Here is a 21,031-nt window from a genome sequence, read left to right as displayed (position 1 = left end):
CATCTCCCTCCCACCCTCGCTATCCCACCCTCTCGGTGGTCACAAAGCACCGAGCGGATCTCCCTGTGCTATGCGGCTGCTTCCCACTAGCTATCTCACCCATGAGTTCTTTAATGAATAATCATGTGTGTGTGTGTGTGTGTGTGTGTGTGTGTGTATGTGAGAGAGAGAGAGAGAGAGAGAGATATGAAGCTCTCTAAAGCCTCTATTTTAATCAGATAACAAAAAAGAACTTCAGGTTTGCAGATACTTTATTGAAATGAAAATGTATTTGAGGTTTCAACAATTGTCTTGCAGTGTGTAGATCAAAAGACAAAAAAGAAAGACAGTTTGTGGTTTATACTCATCGCCAGTCAACGTCTTCTGAGTCAAAGGTCTTATGGAAAGTTAAAACGGTTCACAGAAAATACTATTATATATGATTTCCTGGAAAACAAAAATAAACATCACTTAGATTTTCAACTCTTTCTTGTAAAGTAAAATCTTGCAAAATAAACATTTCTTATTGTTTTCCTGAATCTGTCCATACACATCTGACATCCAAGAGAATTAGTGCTGGGAGTAAAATCAGAATGATCTCATCATTTATTCGATCATTCAGGAGACATTTATTAATGCCAAAGAAGTTCTGGTATTTCCAGATCTTTTCCCCACCAGGGATCCCTTGAGTAAGTTTTTTTCCTGCACATTTCTTGTTCCTTGAAATAACTTATCCATAACTCTGCTGCATGTATTATCATTTTTCCACACAGAATTGTGAAAATCTCAGCTCCAGTATAAGGACCCATGACATTTTTGAGTTCCTGTATGGCCTTACTGTCAGAAATATAGAAAATAGCCTGATGGCTTCTGCCTTTGACTTTGTGGCCTACAAAATCTTGAGGCTGTGCACTAAGAATGATTTGTCTGAGCTACGTTTTTAAAGAAAAAAAACCCATCATCCTTAATTGTAAGGATTATTCAGTAAAATTTTTAAAAATTTTAGTAAATACATATAACATCTACTTTACCATTTTCACCATTTTAAATGTACCTAACACCATATTCACTCTGCAGTCAGTGCAACCAATCTCCAGACTGTCTTCATCTTGCAAAAAAGAAACTCTATACCTGTTAAATAACTCCCATTTTCCTCAACATCCAACCCCTGGAAACCGCTATTCTACCTTGTGTTTCTATGAGATTGGCTATTCTTGAAACCTCGTGTAAGTGAAGTCATGCAACTCTTGTCTTTCTGTGACTGCCTTATTTCATGGATCATAATGTCCTCAGGTTCATCCATGTTGTACCATGTTCAAAATCTCCTTAGGTGATGTTCACTTTTATCTTTACACTTTTTGCACTCTTTCTAAATTGTCTACCGTGCAATGTTTTAAATAATATATTAGGAGAGGAAAAAAATGCTAGAATAACAATATCAATTTATAATTAGAAAGACTTACTCATTGTTAAACTACTGATTTTGGTTTGAAACAATTCCATCATGTTCATACCCATGATCTGCATTTGTCATTCATGGGATGCTTAATTAATGGTCAAGGAATCCAATAATTTATACTAACAAATTTTGATTGCTTGAAAATGCATTTTAAAGTCTTTTAATAAGGTGTATGGAATCTTCCTCAAATGGTATATTCTGGACTCTATTAGAAACTTTCTTAAAACATCTTAAGAAGATGGGGAAGAAGAAGGGAATCTTTTTTGCTGATCACTCCCACAAGTGAAGGACTTCTTAAGAATCAGATGTTTTTACCTTGATAGAAAGTGTGTGTGCATGTGTGTGTGTGTGTGTGTGTGTGTGCACGCCTCTGTGTGTACAGGGGAGCTGAGGGGTAGGTAGCCCTTTGCTTGAGTAGTCTTTTCCCTCTTTTGTCTTTTTCATTTATCATTCACTAAAGATTTCAGCACTGCAGCCTTGGATGTCAAAGTCATTGGACTCACCACACAATGAAATAAACTGAAATAAGGCACATTCATCACTTGCTTTGGCATAATCAGTGACAGACTTAGAACCTGCTTGTCCCTGTCCCGTGGTTCTAAAAGCACATCAGAAAAAGCCGAAATTACCATCATCACATTGAAATTGCCCAGAGTTTCAACTGACTGCTTGAGAAAACATAGCTTTAATTTGTCTACGGCATTTGCAGTGTTTTCATCGTTTATGAACTCTTCAAGAGATGCTCTGTATTCAGTCGTGGACACACTGGCATTGGCTGCTTTTGCAATCACTTCCTCGAGAAAGGAACAGCCAGAACCTGGGAAGAAAGCATGAAAACAGGGGCTCCATTATGGATGCGTGAACCTCTTTTGGGGCGGAACCATGATGTTTGTCATCCTCTCACATCCCAGTAGAGATGTCTATTCAGAAAGAGATTATGGTGAATGGTCTTGAGTTCTCAATTCTATGAGAGTAAACTCTGGATCTGGAATTTCTTTAAGCCCTGAAACATCCACCCTTCCTCTTGCTAGCCTGGAGAAGCCAAACACTGTGTACATTTGATTAAGGAGGGCGCTGAAGAAATAAGATGCTCTAACTTAGGGCAACATAGTGAACATTATCTGGTCTTCCTTTGTTCAGAGTCATGTGATGCTTCACCATTATCATTCAGAGTAGCAAGTAGCAAGATTTCCCAGTATTGTAAATGTATTGGGTCTAGAACATTGTCCATTAGCTCTGTTGACGCTAATTATTTTCTGCAACAAAAGGTAATGTACAAATGAAATTCTTGTTTGTGAAGTGATCTGTTGTGGCGACTGCAGGCAGTTGGGTAGGAGAAACAGCTCTGGAACTGAATTCCTGAGAGCTGGGTTTTACTCTAGGGTCTGCAATTTTTTGTTTAGGTGACCTTGAGCCTGTCAGCTTGAACACATCTGCACATACTTGAGGAACAAACGAAGTGGGGGTATTTAAAAGAGCTTTGTAAATTGAACAAAGCAAACTATGTATGTGACATGTTGTTGAAGACCAGATTCTAGCTGCCAGGGCATTTTTCTCTAGCAGGATCCTCATTGTGGAAGGAGACCTCCAGAGGGTGTGAGCTCTTCTTTTCAGCCACCATTGAGCAGGAAGGGGCTGGGAGTAAGGGCATTCCAGAAGGGCTGAAATCAATTCTGAAAACGTGTGAGAATGGGGGATCCCCACTTGGTACAGGACACTGCTTCACACACCACAGCCCGAGCATTTTCTCCTGGGAGTTTTCCTGTTCCTTTTCATATTTAAGAAGACTCCATGAGTACCTCTTTCAGGAAACCCATCTAGATATAAATGCAGGGGATCATCAGAGCATCTCTTTCCCTTGCCCCACTGAAATGACTAATTCTAATAGTCAATCACAAGACTCATCCTGGTTTCATGGTACCTGTGATGATGGTGGGACTCCCTGAATGGCATGAGACACTACGTGCAGCTCCAGGGCACAGGCAAAGCCCACGAAGGACCTTCTTTCAGATTTTCTGGAATTAGTGATGACGTTTAGGTCTATGACATGCAGACTTGCTTTCTACTGGTGCTTGGGGATAGGGAGGTCTTGCACAGGGCACCAGACAACAACCTTAGCCCCAGACCTGTGCTCCCCCCCTCCCCCATCGGTACTCACCTGCATAGCAGTAAAGGGGGAAGGTGACCAGCATGAGGACTGTCACCAGCTTCATGTTGGAGCAGCTGTCGCTGGCAGTTCAGTCTAATGTGGCAGAGAAAAAGGAACTCACTTTGGAGGTGAGTGCCCAGAACTCCTCCTTTTATTCTCCAGCTCGCCACCCTAATCCTTCCCACAAATGAGGGACTGAGTCACAGGATAAACCTGGCATTAGACCAGGAAACAACAGCAAGGATCAACCAGAACCCAGCCAGCCTGTGCTGTGTTGGTAGAATACCAAGGAGACAGAGACTTTTGGACCCCAAACAATTTCAGAAGTGCAACAATGGTACATGCTTTTAGGTAAAATGAATGCAAAACTGCTTTCTGAATAAAGCGAAATACAACATTGTGAGGCTGTGTTGTCCTCCTTGTTTTTTATTATTACTGTGATCGTCATTCTCTCTTCTCCCCCACCCCCTTTGTTTTTCCTCTCCTCTTTCTTCTTCAAAATGCAAATACCTTCATATCCTGTGTGTCTGTTTTGCTGGTTCACCAAGCACAAGAGCTGGGTGCAGTATCACATATATCCTCTGGGGAGCAGACTTCTCTTGCCCACAGATGCTTTTTCAGTAAGGTGCTTTTAAATTTGTTAAATGTTAATAATGGCTCGCCTTCTCTGAAGGTTGTTTTTTCAAAGACTATCTCACTTAGTTAACTCAGTTTCATGAATTCATTCTATTATAAATCTATGAATTAATTTTCATCTGCTTTTTGTTAGCTTTTTGGGGTTTTTTCCTACTGATTCAAAGGATGATGTGAAGTAGAATAAGTGATTGCTTAGGGGAGGCAGAGCTGAACGGTGGGACGGTGATGGGACCTGGGCTCATGCAGATGTGGATTTGAGTCTTGGATGCAACACCTAATCATGAAGTGTCCTTGGACAAAGTCCTGGTAATTCTGAGCTCCCATTTCCACACTGCTAAAATGGGCATAAATGATGCCATGCCTGGTTTTGTAAGGATGACAGACACTCTAGGTAAAGAACCTATCACAGGGCTTAAAACAGGGTAATCATGGATTGATGGGAGGTTCATTCATCCACCCACCTAACCATCCATCCACCTATCCATCCATCCACCCATACACTCACTCATCTGTCTATCCATCCACCCATCCACCCATCCACCCATCCATTTATCCATCCATCCACCTATCCATCCACCCACCCACCCACCCATCCACCCACCCATACACCCATCCATCCGTCCATCTATCCACCCATCCACCCATCTATCTACCCATCCACCCATCCACCCATCTATTTATCCATCCACCCATCCATCCATCAATCCATCCACCCATCCATCGTTCAGCAATACCACGAGCTTCTCCTATGACTGGCCTTGTGCTATGTGCCACACATTCAGTTGTAGGGATAAGTTAGAGCAGGACGTTGCCCTTGTGGAGCTTACCTGTAACGAGGGAGGCAACAAACAAGCCTACAATTGGAAGAATGTTATCAGAAAGTGATGGCTCTAACGAACAACAAAACAACCACTGGGGCTGCATCGTGTAGGGGGGTCCAGGCAAGCTATATGAGGAAGGACTTTTAAGCTTGGATGAGTGGACAATGAAATCCAGGGGAAGTTATGGGAAATAGTGTTCTAGGCAGAGGGAACAGCAAGTACAGAGGCCCTGAGGGCAGATGGTACTTGGCATGACACGGAAAGAAAGGAAAGTGTGTCTCTTGGTGTCAGAGAGGGACAAGACAGCCTCATAGGAGAGAAAACCCACAGCAGTTGAAGCAGGGATGATAGAAAGGGAATAGGAACAAGAGAAATAAAGTCAGCTTAGGTTAAAAAAAAAAAAGAAATGGATGAGAGAGCCAGAGAAAGAAGTCAATAGTTAATTACCCATGAATGTATTATTTGCAGTCTGGATTACTTGAGACTCATTTGTTTCCATCATTCAGCCGGGGCATAAGTTGCCAAGAGCAATACTGATTTAGCAAGAGGCTAGAAATAGGGAAGAAGGTTATGTTCTTACATGTGTACTTTCACCCAGTTGACCATTGCTGGCGATCCTCATTCCAAAGGCAAGTGAAGGACATTAGAATGAAATGTGTCCTTGGCCAGGACTTAATGGAGACTCTGCCTGGTGACCCAGCTGTTAGGGACCTGCCCTGTTACCTGCTAGGACACTGGACCCCCTCAGAGATTTCTTACTCAGAAAAAAAAGAGCCCTCATCATGTCCATGGTGCCCACAATAATGAGGTGTGTTCTCCATAGCAGGGGCTGATCAGTCTCAGGTGAATCAAATAACAATAACTCGGCTTGCAAAAGACTCCATTGCAAGCCAGCATTTACAAGGAGAAATAGAAGAAATCAAAAGGTCAGGATGCTTGTGTTGCTAGCTTGTTTTTTTTCTCTTCCCAAAAGGGACTTTGACTCAGGTCCCCAAATTCAGTTCAGAAACTAGAGGAGTGGGCTTCCCTGGTGGCGCAGTGGTTAAGGATCCGCCTGCCTATGCAGGGGACACAGGTTCGAGCCCTGGTCCGGGAAGATCCCACATGCTGCGGAGCAGCTAAGCCCGTGTGCCACAACTACTGAGCCTGTGCTCTAGAGCCCGTGAGCCACAACTACTGAGCCTGCGTGCCGCAACTACTGAAGCCCTCGCGCCTAGAGCCCGTGCTCTGCAACAAGAGAAGCCACCGCAATGAGAAGCCCGCGCACTGCAACGAAGTAGCTCCCGCTCACCACAGCTAGAGAAAGCCCTCGTGCAGCTATGAAGACCCAACGTAGCCAAAAATAAAATAAATAAATTTACTAAAAAAAAGAAACTAGAGGAGTGAAGTACCTTCTGTTTTGGTGTTTGTGTGACATTTACTGACCACCTACAATAACCAACCATGGTATCGAGGTGAATTATTCACAGATTTTACCCTGACTACCTGGTGTCTCGGGGGAGAGAGAAAGTACTCGGTAAGAGAGAGTTATATTTGGCCTGGCCTTGCTCTCACGGAAGACCTGAGATATTCACACTCATATTTTGGTCATTTGAGGCCTTGTCATACTTAATATAAGTAATAACAGTCAGTGACATTCATGCATTGGCCCAAAAGCCTACCAAAGTTATTTTGAAATTTAGATGATCATTAAGTTTTCTCTTTTTTTAATAAATTTATTTATTTATTTATGGCTGCATTGGGTCTTAGTTGCTGCGCGCGGGCTTTCTCTAGGTGCGGTGAGCAGGGGCTACTCTTCTTTGTGGTGCGCGAGCTTCTCACTGCGGTGGCTTCTCTTGTTGCGGAGCACAGGTTCTAGGCGCGCGGGCTTCAGTAGTTGTGGCTCGTGGGCTCTACAGCTCAGGCTCAGTAGTTGTGGTGCACGGGCTTAGTTGCTGCGCGGCATGTGGGATCTTCCTGGACCAGGGCTCGAACCCGTGTCCCCTGCATTGGCAGGCAGATTCTTAACCACTGCGCCACCAGGGAAGTCCCGTTAAGTTTTTTTAAAATCGTAAGTTACTGAGATGAATCAGCTCCACAGTATTCTGGGGACAAGATACCTCCCCCCCACTTCTTTATTTTCACTCCTTCCATAAAACTGGTTCTGCCTTTCACCTCCAGGGCTGTGGGAACATTAACCTGAGGCATGTTCTTTGGAGGTGAACCTCCTCTTCCTTGAGATCACGCCAAAATCTGAAAGTCTTGAGAACTAAAATACTGCCTGCCATTGTCAGTAAACAAAGGATGTTGCAGCCATCAAGAGCCCTGAGGGAACTCAGGATGGAGACAGACAGGCTGCCCATTGTCAAGTCCATCTAGCAGTCAGCCACTGCAGCCACCCCCGAAGGTGCGCCTGAGGAAACTCAGGATGAGAAAACATAGGAAACTGGCCCCAGATAGCTGACGTGAAGATCAAAGGAATGATTTTAGTGAACCCAGACTCTTGCATCTTCCCATACATAGAAAAGCGCTAAATTCCTTAACTTGAGATAACTGGTTTTCTTTTATTAACAGTAATCTTTTGTACCGACTACCAGGTGTTGCAAAAACTCCTCTATATCCTGGTTTCCCCCCTTCCTCTTCGGAGTAGTTTTCTCAGGGTTCTTTGAGATGCTGTCTCCCAGGCCTGAAGTCTGAAGAATGTACCCCCAATAAAACATAACTCTCAACTTTTAGTTGTGCAATTTTCTTTTTTTTTTTTTCTCCTGGTACAGAGGTACTTACCCAGGCCAGAAACTTCAGGAAAGGCCCTGGTCTTGGAGACATCTTGTCATCAGTGAGTTGTCTATTGTTCACATCCTCAGGCCTTTCCTAGACCGGGTGCCCCCCTTGCCTTGCTCCCAGCCCACGTGGGGATTTCACAACTGTGTCTCTGTGCACAACGGGAATAGTCCTAGGAATGTCATGAGGCCTGAACATGTTACAACGTGTCAGTCCTCAGAACAGGGCTGGGCACAGAGCAGGAGGTGCCTACATGTCAGCTGCCAGCAATTAATTTTACAAAATTGAGAAACATGTTATGATAAACCGTGAAGGACTACTAGAATCTTTAGAGACCACTGAACTAGGTGTTTCTACTTTACCTTCTCTAAAATACCTAAGAAAGTATCATGTTCAGATCTGAGGTGAAAGGTCCTGAGTTTGAAAATAAAGCGCTTTGTCTTGATCCATGCTTACTTGATATTTTTCTGACTCCTTCTTGAAAGAGTTTTATTGTGATATAATTTACATATATAACTTCTCTCTCAAACATATTCTACATACTGTTGGCCTATTAACCTTTTCCATACCTAGCACTGATCCGTGTTTACTTTGTTTTCAAAATTCCATAAAACATGAATGGCAAACAACGGTATAGCACTTACTTGATGCAAGGCACTGTTGGAAAACCTCTTTTAATCTTCATGACGACAACCCAATGAATAGGACAATGATGAAATCTACTGGCCAAATAGGCACATGAAAAGATGTTGAACATCGCTTATTATTAGAGAAATGCAAATCAAAACTACAATGAGGTACCACCTCACACCGGTCAGAATGGCCGTCATTAAAAAGCCCAAAAACAACAAATGCTGGAGAAGGTGTGGAGAAAAGCGAACCCTCCTACACTGTTGGTGGGAATGTAAATTGGTGCAGCCACTATGGAGAACAGTATGGAGGTTCCTCAAAAAACTAAAAACAGAGTTGCCATATGATCCAGAAATCCCACTCCTGGGCATATATCCAGACAAAACTATAATTCGAAAAGATACATGCACTGCTATGTTCATTGCAGCACTATTTACAATAGCCAAAACATGAAAACAACCTAAATGTCTATCAACAGATGAATGGATAAAGAAGATATGGGGTGTGTGTGTGTGTGTGTGTGTGTGTGTGTATATATATATATATATATATATATATATATATATATATATATATATATAATAAAATGGAGTATTACTCAGCCATAAAAAAGAATGAAATAATGCCATTTGCAGCAACATGGATGGACCTAGAGATTATCATACTCAGTGAAGTAAATAGAAAGAGAAAGACAAATACCATGTGATATAAGTTTTATGTGGAATCTAAAATATGACACAAATGAATGTATCTACAAAACAGAAACAGACTCACAGACATAGAGAACAGACTTGTGGTTGCCAAGGGAGAGGGCAGGTGGGGGAGGGAAGGATTGGGAGTTTGGGATTAGCAGATGCCAACTACTATATATAGGATGGATAAACAAGGTCCTACTGTATAGCACAGGGATACAATATCCTGTGATAAACCATAATGGAAAAGAATATATCTATATCTATATCTGAATCATTTTGTTGTACAGCACAAATTAACACAACACTGTAAATCCACTATACTTCTATAAAATTAAAAAGAAAAAAAAAAGAAATTTATTGGCCAAACTTAAGGGTAAAAGGGGTGGTTGAATGGCTGGAATGCTGGGAGAGCGACATAAACCAGGGTTTTCCTGAGAGAACTGGGATGTATGGTCACCGTCCCCATGAGGTCGGACACCGGGACAAGAGAGGTCAAATAACTTGACCAAGGGCACACAGCTGGTGGGTGGCAGAGCCAGGTGTTCTGGCTTGAGAGACAGCTCTCAACACTATTATTATTATTATTTTTAAATTAATTAATTAATTAATTAATTAATTTATGGCTGTGTTGGGTCTTCTTTTCTATGCGAGGGCTTTCTCTAGTTGTGGCAAGCGGGGACCACTCTTCATCGCGGTGCGCGGGCCTCTCACTATCGCGGCGTCTCTTGTTGCGGAGCACAGGCTCCAGACGCGCAGGCTCGGTAATTGTGGCTCACGGGCCCAGTTGCTCCGTGGCATGTGGGATCTTCCCAGACCAGGACTCGAACCCGTGTCCCCTGCATTAGCAGGCAGATTCTCAACCACTGCGCCACCAGGAAAGCCCTCTCAACACTATTATGAACTGAGCTTGTTTGTTTGACCCTTATGGACTTTCACGTTAAGGTTCAGATGGATTTTTTAAAAAAATTTTATTTTATATTGGAGTATAGTTAGTTAACAATGCTGTGTTAGTTTCAGGTGTACAGCAAAGTCATTAAAAAGGATGAAATAATGCCATTTTCGGCAAGATGGATGGACCTGGAGATTATCTTACTAAGTGAAGTAAGTCAGATGGATTCTTGTGATCTTGACTCACATGATTGCCCTGTGTGAACTCCAGATTGAGCTCCACGGGGGCCTGACAGTTTTCTTCTCCAGTCCTTTGCTTCCTGTGAGCCCTCCTCCCCCACTGTCCTTGCCTTAGTCCCTCTGGGTTGAAAAATCCCTATTCATCCTCGATGCCACATCGAAGACAGTCCAGTTCTTGTGCCCTTTCCTGGCCCGTGAATCTGTGGGGATCTCCCTTCCCAGGTCCCCTTGGCTCTCTGTGGGCAGCTCTCTCCTGACCTCTCCAGAACCCTGATGCCAAGGCCCCTTCCTCCCTGTTCTGCTGCTTGAGGGCTTAGCCTGTGCACCTCTGATCTTTGTGTGACCCGAGTACTATAGTAAGTGCTTAGTTAGTCGTTGTGTCAGTGCTTTTCGGGATAGATTTTGAATTTATACAAAGACTTCACTGATTGTATTACATGATTTTATTATTAGGTCTATTTAGAAAGAGAAGCTTATTTAAACTTGACTCTCTAGTAAAGGCAGTGATGGAACCCAACACTAAAACCAGGCGTCAGCGTGACATCCTGGTGCTAACATCACCTTCTTTATGTTCCCGGATGAGGACTTTGGAGTCACAATAGGGAGAGGGCAGGTCAGGAGGGGAGGAAGTTGGAGCCCAAGCCATCCAGGGACTGGGTCACCTCCCTATTCCCAAGAATAAGCATTATCTTTATCCAATCTAACCCGGATCCATCTACTGACTTGGAGCCGTGAGCCGGATTTGGAAGCCAAGCCAGGATCAGGAGTCACCTCCAACTCATTCTTTTTGGCTCATCCACCAAAACCCTGAACTTTACACAACTTGACATTTCCAGAAACTGTGCGGTTAAATATTTAATCCCCATACCAATGCGACAGTTCAAATGGTTAATTAGATACCTACACCATTCTCGTCTCTATTCAGCTGGCAATTTTCCCTCCACTTCATGCCCACATTTTCTTACTAACCATAGGCATCCACAGTTGTGAACCTCTGGTCCTTAGGGACATTACGAGGGGCATATGGGAGAACTGATATAGAGTATTTCCATTGCGAGAACAGTGATTCTCTACTGTTCTGATTTACTGATTTACTCTCTCCTTCCACCCATGTCTGTGGACATTTGTCAATGTCTAGAGATGTTTTGGGTGTCCTCAGAGGGTGGGTGGTGTGCTGTTGGCATCAAGTGGGTAGAGACCAGGGATGCTGCTAGACAACCTGCAATGCTCAGGGCATCTACTCAAAGAAGACCTCTTCACCCTCAAATGTCAACAAAGCCATGGTGGAGAAACCCAGTGCTAAATCAGCAGAGTTGAGGTACTTTTTCCAAGTGCCCTTTTTAAAGAGCTCATCTATTTGACCTCTGTCTGTTAGACACATGACATTATTCAACATGTGTCTTCTACAATGTATTTCCTTCTAATCCTTCTGATAATAGATTTAAAGCAGATCTTCAAGGAATGCCCTAGTCAAAAGATGTAAGTATAGTAAAAGAACAGCAGGAAGGAACATGGGGATAAACAGTTAAGCTACAGTTTCTAATAAATTATTAATTATTAGAAAATAATTAATGCATAATCTGCTGATTATATATGTTATCTACAGGATAAGATTGTAAGGTTTTTACCCACCAAAATGATTGAATTTGTCTCTACTGTTATATTACCTAATAAAAGATATTACTTATGAGACAAAAAAAAAGAAAAAAAAAAAAAGAAACCCAGTGCTAGAGAAACATCTAAGAGCATTTGTCCTTGTGATGAAGGATCAATAGTGTTAGGTAGCCGCACACTCCGGGGGCAGTGAGTCCACCTTGGTGCAGACAGATACCGGCAGGAGCATGGGCATCTGTAGCCTCCAGTGCAGGAAGTTCAGACTCATGTCCATGGCTTTGCCCAGGCTTGCCCTCACTCCTGGGGGTGTGGACTTTCTTTCTCCTCTCTGTCATCCTCATCCACTTTGCCCTTCAAGATCCAACTCAGCCACCACCTCCCTCACCAAGTCTTCCTTCCTGGAGGATGCAAGTTCTTAAGGGCTTTGTTCGTCCTTGAATTTCTAGAAGTCTTTCATTTCCGTGATAGCATCTTATTCTCAGTGATATACCTCCTACCTTTCTTCAGTTCTCACTCACGTCTTGTCATTTAGTGATAATTCCTTAAGGAAGTCCATGAATTCTTTCAACAGAACACATCCAGTTTCTCCTAAGTTTGATGCAGTGTAGATTCCAAGTTGACTAGATATAATTTCAAGCATCATAACCTATGTTTTGGGTCACATTTTGCCCCTGAACATTTTTTTTTGCCCTTTTTCTTCTATCCAGTCATTCTTTTTCATTTCTGTCTTACAACTTCCTATATTTTTCAGGGCTTTTATTTAAAATAGAGATATAGGAGGACTGTTCAAAAAGGGAAATATTGAAAAACAGCTTCCACAGAATAGAGAGCCCAGAAATAAACTCACACGCCTACGTTCAATTAATCTTTGACAAAGGAGAGAAGAACATACAATGGAGAAAAGACAACCTCTTCAGCGAGTGGTGTTGGGAAAACTGGACAGCTACAGGTAAATCGATGAAGTTAGAACACTCCCTCACACCATACCTAGAAAAAAACTCAAAATGGCTTAAAGACTTAAATATAAGACATGACACCATGAAACTCCTAGATGAGAACATCGGCAAACCATTCTCTGACATAAATTGTAGCGATGTTTTCTTAGGTCAGTCTCCCAAGGCAATAGAAATAAAAGCAAAAGTAAACAAATGAGACCTAATCAAACTTATAAGCTTTTGCGCAGCCAAGGAAACCATAAACAAAGTGAAAAGACAACCTGCAGACTGGGAGAAAATATTTGCAAACAAAGCGTCCAACAGGGGCTTAATTTCCAAAATATACAAACAGCTCATACAACTCCATAACAAAAAACAAACAACCCAGTCAAAAAATAGGCAGAAGACCTAAATAGATATTTTTCCAAAGAAGACATACATATGGCCAATAGGCACATGAAGAGATGCTCAATATTGCTAATTATTAGAGAAATGCAAACCAAAACTACAATGAGGCACCACCTCACACTGGTCAGAATGGCCATCATCAAAAAGTCTACAAATAATACATGCTGGCGAGGGTGTGGAGAAAAGGGAACCCTCCTGCACTATTGGTTGGAATATAAATTGGTGCAGTCACTATGGAAAACAGTATGGAGACTCCTTAAAAGACTAAAAATAGAGTGGCCATACAATCCAGCAATCCCACTCCTGGGCATATATATGGAGAAAACGCTAATTCGAAAAGTACATGCACCCCAATGTTCATAACAGCGCTATTTACAATAGCCAAGACATGGAAGCAACCTAAATGTTCATTCACAGATGAATGGATAAAGAAGATATGATATAGATACATAATGGAATATTACTCAACCATAAGAAAGAATGAAATAATGCCATATGAAGCAACATGAATGGACCAAGAGATTATCATACTAAGTGAAGTAAGCAGACAGAGAAAGACAAACATTATATGATATCACTTCTATGTGGAATCTAAAATAATGATACAAATGAACTTCTTTACGAAACAGAAACAGACTCACAGACATAGAAAACAAACTTATGGTTACCAAAGCAGAAAGGGGGTGAAGGGGGTGGGGGAGGGATGAATTAAGAGTTTGGGATTAGCAGATACAAAGTACTATATATAAATGAGATAAACAACAAGGTTCAACAGTATAGCATAGGGAACTGTATTCAATATCTTGTAATAAACTACAATTGAAGAGAATCTGAAAAGAATGTATGTATAATAGATAGATAGATAACTGAATCACTTTATTGCACACCAGAAGCTAACACAACATTGTAAATCAACTATACTTCAATTAAAAAAAAAAAAAAAAAAAAGGAGGGAATTCCCTGGCAATCCAGTGGTTAGGACTTGGCCTTTTTCACTGCCATGGCCCGGATTCAATCCCTGGTTGCAGAACTAAGATCCCACAAGCCATGTGGCCCAGCTGGAAAAAAAAAAATTCTGAAACTTAAAAAAAAAAAAGAAAAACATCTTCCAAGGAGCAACACTAGACACTGTCCATTCCCATCCTCACCACGTTCTTGTCTACAACGTCTTTGGTCTCCTGGTATTGACATGTTCTAAATATTTTTTTCTCACTGTTCTCTACTGGTTCATCTATAAAAACCTATGTTATACCCCGCGTTTTTGGGATTGCATACTTCTTTCTTCATCTACTCCCTCTTTTTTGTAAAGTGTATCCTCCAATACCTTCTGAGAAAAAGCTCATTGCAGACAAACTTTTGAAGATGTGCACTTCTGAAATATCTTTATTTTCATGCTTAAATGATAGTTGATTGCATATAGAATTATATTTGTATACAGTTACAGGTCAGAGCCTCTGAATTTTTAGTTTTACTCCTGAATCTTCTAGTTGTGTGTTGATTTAATTTTTATTCCCCATCTTTGGATATGACTTAGTGTTTCTTTCTGAAAGAAACACCTTTCTTTAGGGTAATGTTACAGAAAGTCACAAAAATGTGTTTGGATGTGGGGAGTGAGTGGGCTATTCAATTTCATATTCTTCATTTCCAGGAAATTTTCTTGCAGTATTTCATTGGAGATTTCTTTCCACCACGATCTCTCATTCTGGAATTCTACTAGCTGGGCATCCTAGATCAATGCCCAGGGATGGGGGTCCAGAGTGGGGGAGTCCTCATGTGTGATGCCCATGGTGGGACTTGATCCCCCCAGAAGTGATTCCAATCTAGGTTTCTCAGAGTGTTGCAAGAGCTCCATAAATCCTTGTGTCCACCAAGCATAGTATGACTGAATATGTAATGTGTTTCACAAAATAGGGACTAATTTAAGTGCACATATTTCCTGATGTGACTAAAAATACACTGATTATAAAAGCATTGCTATTAATTGATAATAGTAGATAACTGCTATCTTCTATTTCTCAACCAAGAAGTTGTATAAATATACCTACCTACATATGCCTACTGTAATTTGAGCATGAGTGTAGGCTTAACAATAAGTCCTCTTACTTGAAACATTTGGAAACACATGCCCTCTAATATTTCAGATTTACAGAAGTGGTATCAGATTCACATCCCGATTTTAGGAGGGTCACTTTGGCATCAGTGAAGAGGATGTATTGCAGGAAGGGCATCACAGAGCCCCGGAGACCATTTTGGAGACTTTGGTCCAAGCTGGGAAGAACTAGGGCTGGGCTGTGATGATGGCTGTGAGGATGGAAAGGAGGGGCTTCTCAGAAGCGATGGTGTGGCAGTGGAGGGGGCAGAACTTAGTGAATTTGTAGATGTCAGGAGAGAGATGAGCTGTGTTAGGTTCATAAAACTCTCCCAAAGATATCCACATCTTAATCCCTGGAACTTGTAATGGTTATCCTTCCACGGTAAAAAAGGACTTTGCAGACGTGATAAAGTTACAGATTTTGAGATGGGGGATTATTCCGAATTCTCAGGTGTTCTCTAAGTGCCATCCCACATATTTTTTTAAAATTAATTAATTAATTAATGGCTGTGTTGGGTCTTCGTTTCTGTGTGAGGGCTTTCTCTAGTTGTGGCAAGCGGGGACCACTCTTCATCGCGGTGCCCGGGCCTCTCACTATTGCGGCCTCTCTTGTTGCGGAGCACAGGCTCCAGACGCGCAGGCTCAGTAGTTGTGGCTCACGGGCCCAGTTGCTCTGCGGCATGTGGGATCTTCCCAGACCAGGGCTCGAACCCGTGTCCCCTGCATTTGCAGGCAGATTCTCAACCACTGCACCACCAGGGAAGCCCCCCACATATTTTATATGAAGGAGGCAGAGGGAGATTTGACACACAGAGAAAAGGAGTAGGCAATGTGACCCCACGGGGCAGAGATTGGAGTGATGTGAATGCAAAACAAAGAATGCCATCAGCCATCAAAGCTGGAAGCAGCCATAACAGACTTCTCCCTAGACTCTCCAGAGGGAGCATGGCCCTCCTGACACAATGATTTCAGCAGAGTGTTACAGATTTTGGGCTTCTGTCCTCCAAACTTTGAGAAAATAATTTGATTGAAGTCACCAAGTGTGGGATAGTGTGTTATAGCAGCCACTGGAAACTAATCCAGGAGCCTATACTGTCTCCAAGTTTTCATTGGATGGTGGGTCCATTAGCCAGGATGGGGTAGGGGCACATGGAAGAGGAGTAGGTTATGGGCAGACAGTGTTTTCAATTTTATATATTCCTTTGGAAGTAACTGTAGAAGAGTTAACTTGAAGGGAGTTCTCCAGGTGGCAGCTGGTGGCTTGTTTCTGGAGCTCTTGGGATAATTTGAGAGAGGAAGCATTGGCCCAAGGTATTGGTGAGGGTAGAGACATCGATGATCAATGTGATCGTGCAGAGTCAAAAAGAGTTAACTGACAGTTGAACCCTGGGAATTGACTAAAAATTGAAAAGTAGATGGAAAATGAATTACAATGGACAATTCATAGGATTGAAGCCACAGTAAAGGGAAGAGGACCAAGCAGTTTGGTTGTGGTTAGGATGAGGACAAAATATGAATGATGATGCTGGTTGGGATTTACATGACTGGCCAGACATGTTGTGGGCATCCCTCAAATCTAGACCAGTAATAGGAATTTTTAAACTTCTTTTTACCATTAACCATCCTTTCATCGTGGCAACATGAATGGGAAACCTGTAAAGAAATGCAGGATGATTCATGACCAGATATTTCTTCTTGGGAGCCCTACACCTCAGGTTGCCAGGCTAACTGGACACTGGGTTGCTAAAATTAACTAGTGACGACACCCAATGGCTGCTTCATGATGAAAACCACCCCAACCCAAAGCCAGAGACTGTTGGATAATCAAGACAAATAGAGAAGTGCAGGGCAAGTCATTTATTGAGCAAGATGTTGAAACCTTTACATTTTCCAGGGATGAGCAGGTGATCAACCCAAGACGAAGGATAGAAAACATTTCAAATCTGTGAAACCACACTTCACCAGTATTTTCCCCTGAAATAGAAAAAGAAAGAAAGAAAGGGGAGGTCATTCTTGCTGCTGCTGGAGATGACACATTAACACAGACTCTCATTCACAACTAATGTCTATGAAATTGTCTATGTCTATGAAATTTCAACCAGCAAAAGGGAAATGGAAGGGCCCAAGGCGGGAACCCAGGCTGTATGGTAAACGATATACACCTGGTACAATCACAAAAAACTTTGCAGGTCAGGAAAGAATCCTTTCCATAGACAAGCAAATAAACCCTGAGGTGGTCATCCAAGAGCGGGACTCAGGTTTCCAATGGAAGGAGGAGAATGCAGTTTGGACAGAGCAGTTCAGCCATTCTTTTCTCGGATGTCCCAGGAACTCTACATGTTCACACCAAAGGGGACACAGAGTTATGAGATGGGGACAGGGGTGAGAGGAGAATCGGCAAGCACTGCTCTCAGGAGATTCCCAGTCTCATGTTGTGGAAATTCAACCTGACAGCACATGTCCTCCCCCTTAGGACACTCTGGAGAACCTGGCGCCCAGGGAGGTGACCCCAGAAGGAAGAACATGCCCAGATGCTCTGTGCAACCTTCCTTAGGAAAGCTCAGCAGGTGGGATGTTATCAACCACCCTGTGGCCACGGGTCATTCTATCAGAAGTGAGCAGTGAGGCAGGTGCCCCCCTCAGAGCGGCACACTGACCCCTTCCCGGGATGTACAGCTGAACAGAATCCTCTGTGCAGAAAGAAGAAAGAAATTACCAGTGTTTTTGTAAGTAGCAGTTTGTTTACAAAGGAGAACTGATTCACGCATTTCTTCACTTCCATCTTGGCCTCAACAGCTTCTGGAGGTGCATTATATTTCTGAAGTTTTGCCTTGTATACTTCATCAGCTTTCCAGAAAAAGCCTGTCAGATCATCAATGAGGGATGAACAGACGAACGCATTGCCTGGAGCAGAAGAAAAAAGAGAAATGATGCAGGGAAAGTCACTTTTTTCCCCATGGTTTCCCTGAACTGGAACAAGACAGGAACCCCAGGAGTTTTACAATCTCATCCCGTAATTGTGCCAATGGCAGTGCAGGACCCTAAGGTTGTGACTTCCTCAAGACTCCAGAGCAAGCAGCTGAGCCAGGACTAGAAATCACTTTCCGGATCCTGAGTTCAGTTTTCTTCCTTTTTAAAGTACACCCACTACTTTCCAAGGCTCTCTTGGTTTGCTGAAATTCACTTTCCCTAGATTTCAAAAAATTAAGTTTTGCCTGTCAGTTGAGTGCCACCTTATTTTGTCTTGGATATTGGGGAAGAGGAGATTACAGTGATCGAGTTTTCAAGTGAATGGTAGAGTCAGATCTTACCAGAGAGCAGAGAAAGGAGAATAAATCCGGAGAAGAGTAAGTAAACTATATGTTGGCAGATGTTTTTTTGAGACTAAATTAAAGAATAGGATTGTATCATTGGATGCAGACATAGCTAAAAAAGCAAAAATCTGATCAATTTGAACACATTTGAAGCTTATCCACAAAGTTATGATTGGCTCTTTTGTTCTGCAATGAGGTACGGAATTCCTAGAGAAGGTGAGAGGTGGGAACTGGAGCTAATTCCTGACCCCACTGGAACTGTGCTGAGACCGGAAGTAATCACTTTTCTTGGTCTGGATTCTCCATCCCCCCCAAGTCTTGGCAACCACCTGGCAGCCTGGGATGCACTCTACCAGGCTCTGATCTGACCCCTGGTCAGACATCCAACTATGCAGAGAATTTGAAAGGGCAATGCAGGGAAAGAGAAGGACATTTAGAAAGTCGGATAAAAGAGAAACACTCGAAGAGACTGGCATCAGTATTGAGGGCTTGAAGGTGTGCAAAAGTATTAATGAACACATGGCTGGAATTAATTGTAGAAAAATAAAGTTTGTGGCTCTAATGATTATACTAGTTCTACTACCATTACTGGTAGGACTCCTGGGAAACTAGTAGTATTTGTAGATATATAGAATTCTCCTTATTCTCAGAGTCCATTTGAAGATCTAGTATTCAGAGATTCAGAGAACACTGGCTCTTCTTGAACTGAAAACTCTCCCCAAAACTTTCCAGCTGTAACATTTTCTGAGTCTGAATCTATGACTTAAAAAGGCTGTGTACTCAACTGTCACCTAAGAAACTCTAGGAAGGAGAACATGTGGTAACTACTAGATACCTGCTTGTTACCTAGAGCTGGACTCTTGAACACACTTAATCCCACTCCATTGTCATAAACTACTCCTGGTGGGCACTGGAAAACCCAATGATAAGAGGAGACTTGGAGAGATTAAGCATTTTGTTCAAGGTCAAAGTACTGGTAAGTGGCAGAGCTGTGATTCACATCCAAATCTTATTATGTCACGCTGCTTCTGAAACACAGATCACAGACAAAGAGTGAGGCTTTGGGTGGAAAACTCTTAAAATTTGCCTGCAATGACTTTTTTGGTAAACATTCTAGAATGTATTGGGAATTGATCAAATGGGGCCCGGGCTTCTGGGGACTCGAAGTCAAGTAAAGGAAGAGGTTTGGATTCTGATCCGTTCACACCTCGCCCCAAATAAATTCACTTAGTGAAAATACCTAGAGAAAGGTCCTCAACAGGGCTGGTGCTGGGCGGATTAGAAAGGATACTCACCCTCGTAGCAGCAAAGGGCCAGAGTGACCAGCAGGACAGTCAGAGACAGCCTCATGGTTTATTTTGCTTTGAGTTTTCAGCCTTAGTGAACAATAAGCAATTAGGAGCTGGACTCAGGAGCTTGGGGAGCCCGGGCTTATTTGTACCTGGAGAGCTCTGCTAGTCCTGCCCATATAGACACGTGGCAGGTGGTAAGGTCTGGCTTCCAGCCCTTCCTTCCTCACTCAAGGCTGATGTCATCCACCAGTGTCACAGTCTCCAATGACTTGGTCAAAGTCCCATTTATAGGCATTACTGGCACCACGCACCTCCCCTTTGGAGCAGAAACTGAGGTGGTAGTTTCACAAATGTGTAATCAGTTAATGGATGCGAGCCCTCCTGGATGTCAGTGCCTGGTTTTGCTCATCTTTGTATAGCATAGTGCCTGGCACAGAGAAGAGGATAAGCACATATTCCTTGAATAAATGAATGAATATGGATGAACAAACCATTAGCTTGGTTAGGGGACATATTTAGTATAAAATGATGCCTGCTGTGCCAGGTTTCCCTTGGGCAGCTGAGGGAGAAAAGTTAGTAGCCTGGTGACAATTGTGAAAGAAATCAGTGATTTTCAGTATCCCAAGAGAAAAGAGTGCAAAGACGAAGACTACCTCCCCAAGTACTAATTTTCTACTCTTAATGTTTGAAAAAGTATCACAAGAGATTTCAGATCAAATCAAGCTCTAATCTGATGAAAAGAAGCTCCTCTTTACTTTTCCTAATCAAGTAGGAGGATCACACCTTCTGAGTCACAGGGTCCTAGCAGTGGAGAAGCCTGCAGAGGCTCGTCCTCTCTGCAGCCATGAGCATAGGGCTTATGGAAACACAGGGAGAGGCATAGACAATTCCCAGTAAAGGCATTGGGAAGCGAGGCTGCTTATAAAGGCAGGCATATTTGAGTGGCACTCAAGAATATGTGGAATTCTGACATGGAGGAATGTTTGCAGGAGGGATCACAAGGGCACAGCATGAGAGAGGACAAGACAGCATAAACCACATGGTTTTTTGGAGGAATATCAGCTACCCAGGTTACTCTGAAACTTACAGTAGCACATGGTAGAATAGGGAAGGTTTATG

At 42.5% G+C, this 21,031-nt stretch overlaps 2 protein-coding genes across 2 annotated transcripts; both read right to left on the bottom strand.

Moving 5' to 3' along the window:
- Positions 1-387: 387 nt before the first annotated feature.
- LOC133099962 (mammaglobin-A-like) lies at positions 388-3,651 on the bottom strand. Its single transcript, XM_061203786.1, has 4 exons — positions 3,597-3,651; positions 3,378-3,380; positions 2,068-2,255; positions 388-426 (listed from the first exon to the last, which is right to left on the bottom strand). Exons 1-4 carry the CDS (start codon positions 3,649-3,651, stop codon positions 388-390), a joined length of 285 nt encoding a protein of 94 aa, XP_061059769.1.
- Positions 3,652-17,197: 13,546 nt separating this feature from the next.
- LOC133099691 (secretoglobin family 1D member-like) lies at positions 17,198-19,994 on the bottom strand. Its single transcript, XM_061203492.1, has 3 exons — positions 19,916-19,994; positions 18,023-18,210; positions 17,198-17,280 (listed from the first exon to the last, which is right to left on the bottom strand). The coding sequence occupies exons 1-3, from the start codon at positions 19,968-19,970 to the stop codon at positions 17,215-17,217; spliced, it is 309 nt and encodes a 102-aa protein (XP_061059475.1). The 5' UTR covers positions 19,971-19,994; the 3' UTR covers positions 17,198-17,214.
- Between the last annotated feature and the right edge of the window lie 1,037 nt (positions 19,995-21,031).

The sequence above is a fragment of the Eubalaena glacialis genome, chromosome 10 (genome assembly GCF_028564815.1).
Source record: "Eubalaena glacialis isolate mEubGla1 chromosome 10, mEubGla1.1.hap2.+ XY, whole genome shotgun sequence".
Taxonomy (NCBI): Eukaryota; Metazoa; Chordata; class Mammalia; order Artiodactyla; family Balaenidae; genus Eubalaena; species Eubalaena glacialis.
The sequence above is the reverse complement of the archived record's forward strand: the minus strand, read 5'-3'. Positions and strand labels throughout refer to the sequence as shown.

Bases quoted from the DNA above. Each gene is read 5' to 3' on its own strand.
- LOC133099962 (XM_061203786.1), bottom strand. From the start codon at position 3,651: ATGAAGCTGGTGACAGTCCTCATGCTGGTCACCTTCCCCCTTTACTGC. The intron at 427-2,067 runs GTAATTTCGGCT...TTTGTTTTCCAG, and splicing joins GCAATTTCAATGTGATGATG to GAAATCATATATAATAGTAT.
- LOC133099691 (XM_061203492.1), bottom strand. From the start codon at position 19,970: ATGAGGCTGTCTCTGACTGTCCTGCTGGTCACTCTGGCCCTTTGCTGC. The intron at 18,211-19,915 runs GTGAGTATCCTT...CTTCTGCTCCAG, and splicing joins GGCCCTTTGCTGCTACGAGG to GCAATGCGTTCGTCTGTTCA. The intron at 17,281-18,022 runs GTAATTTCTTTC...TTTCTATTTCAG, and splicing joins TGCTACTTACAAAAACACTG to GGGAAAATACTGGTGAAGTG.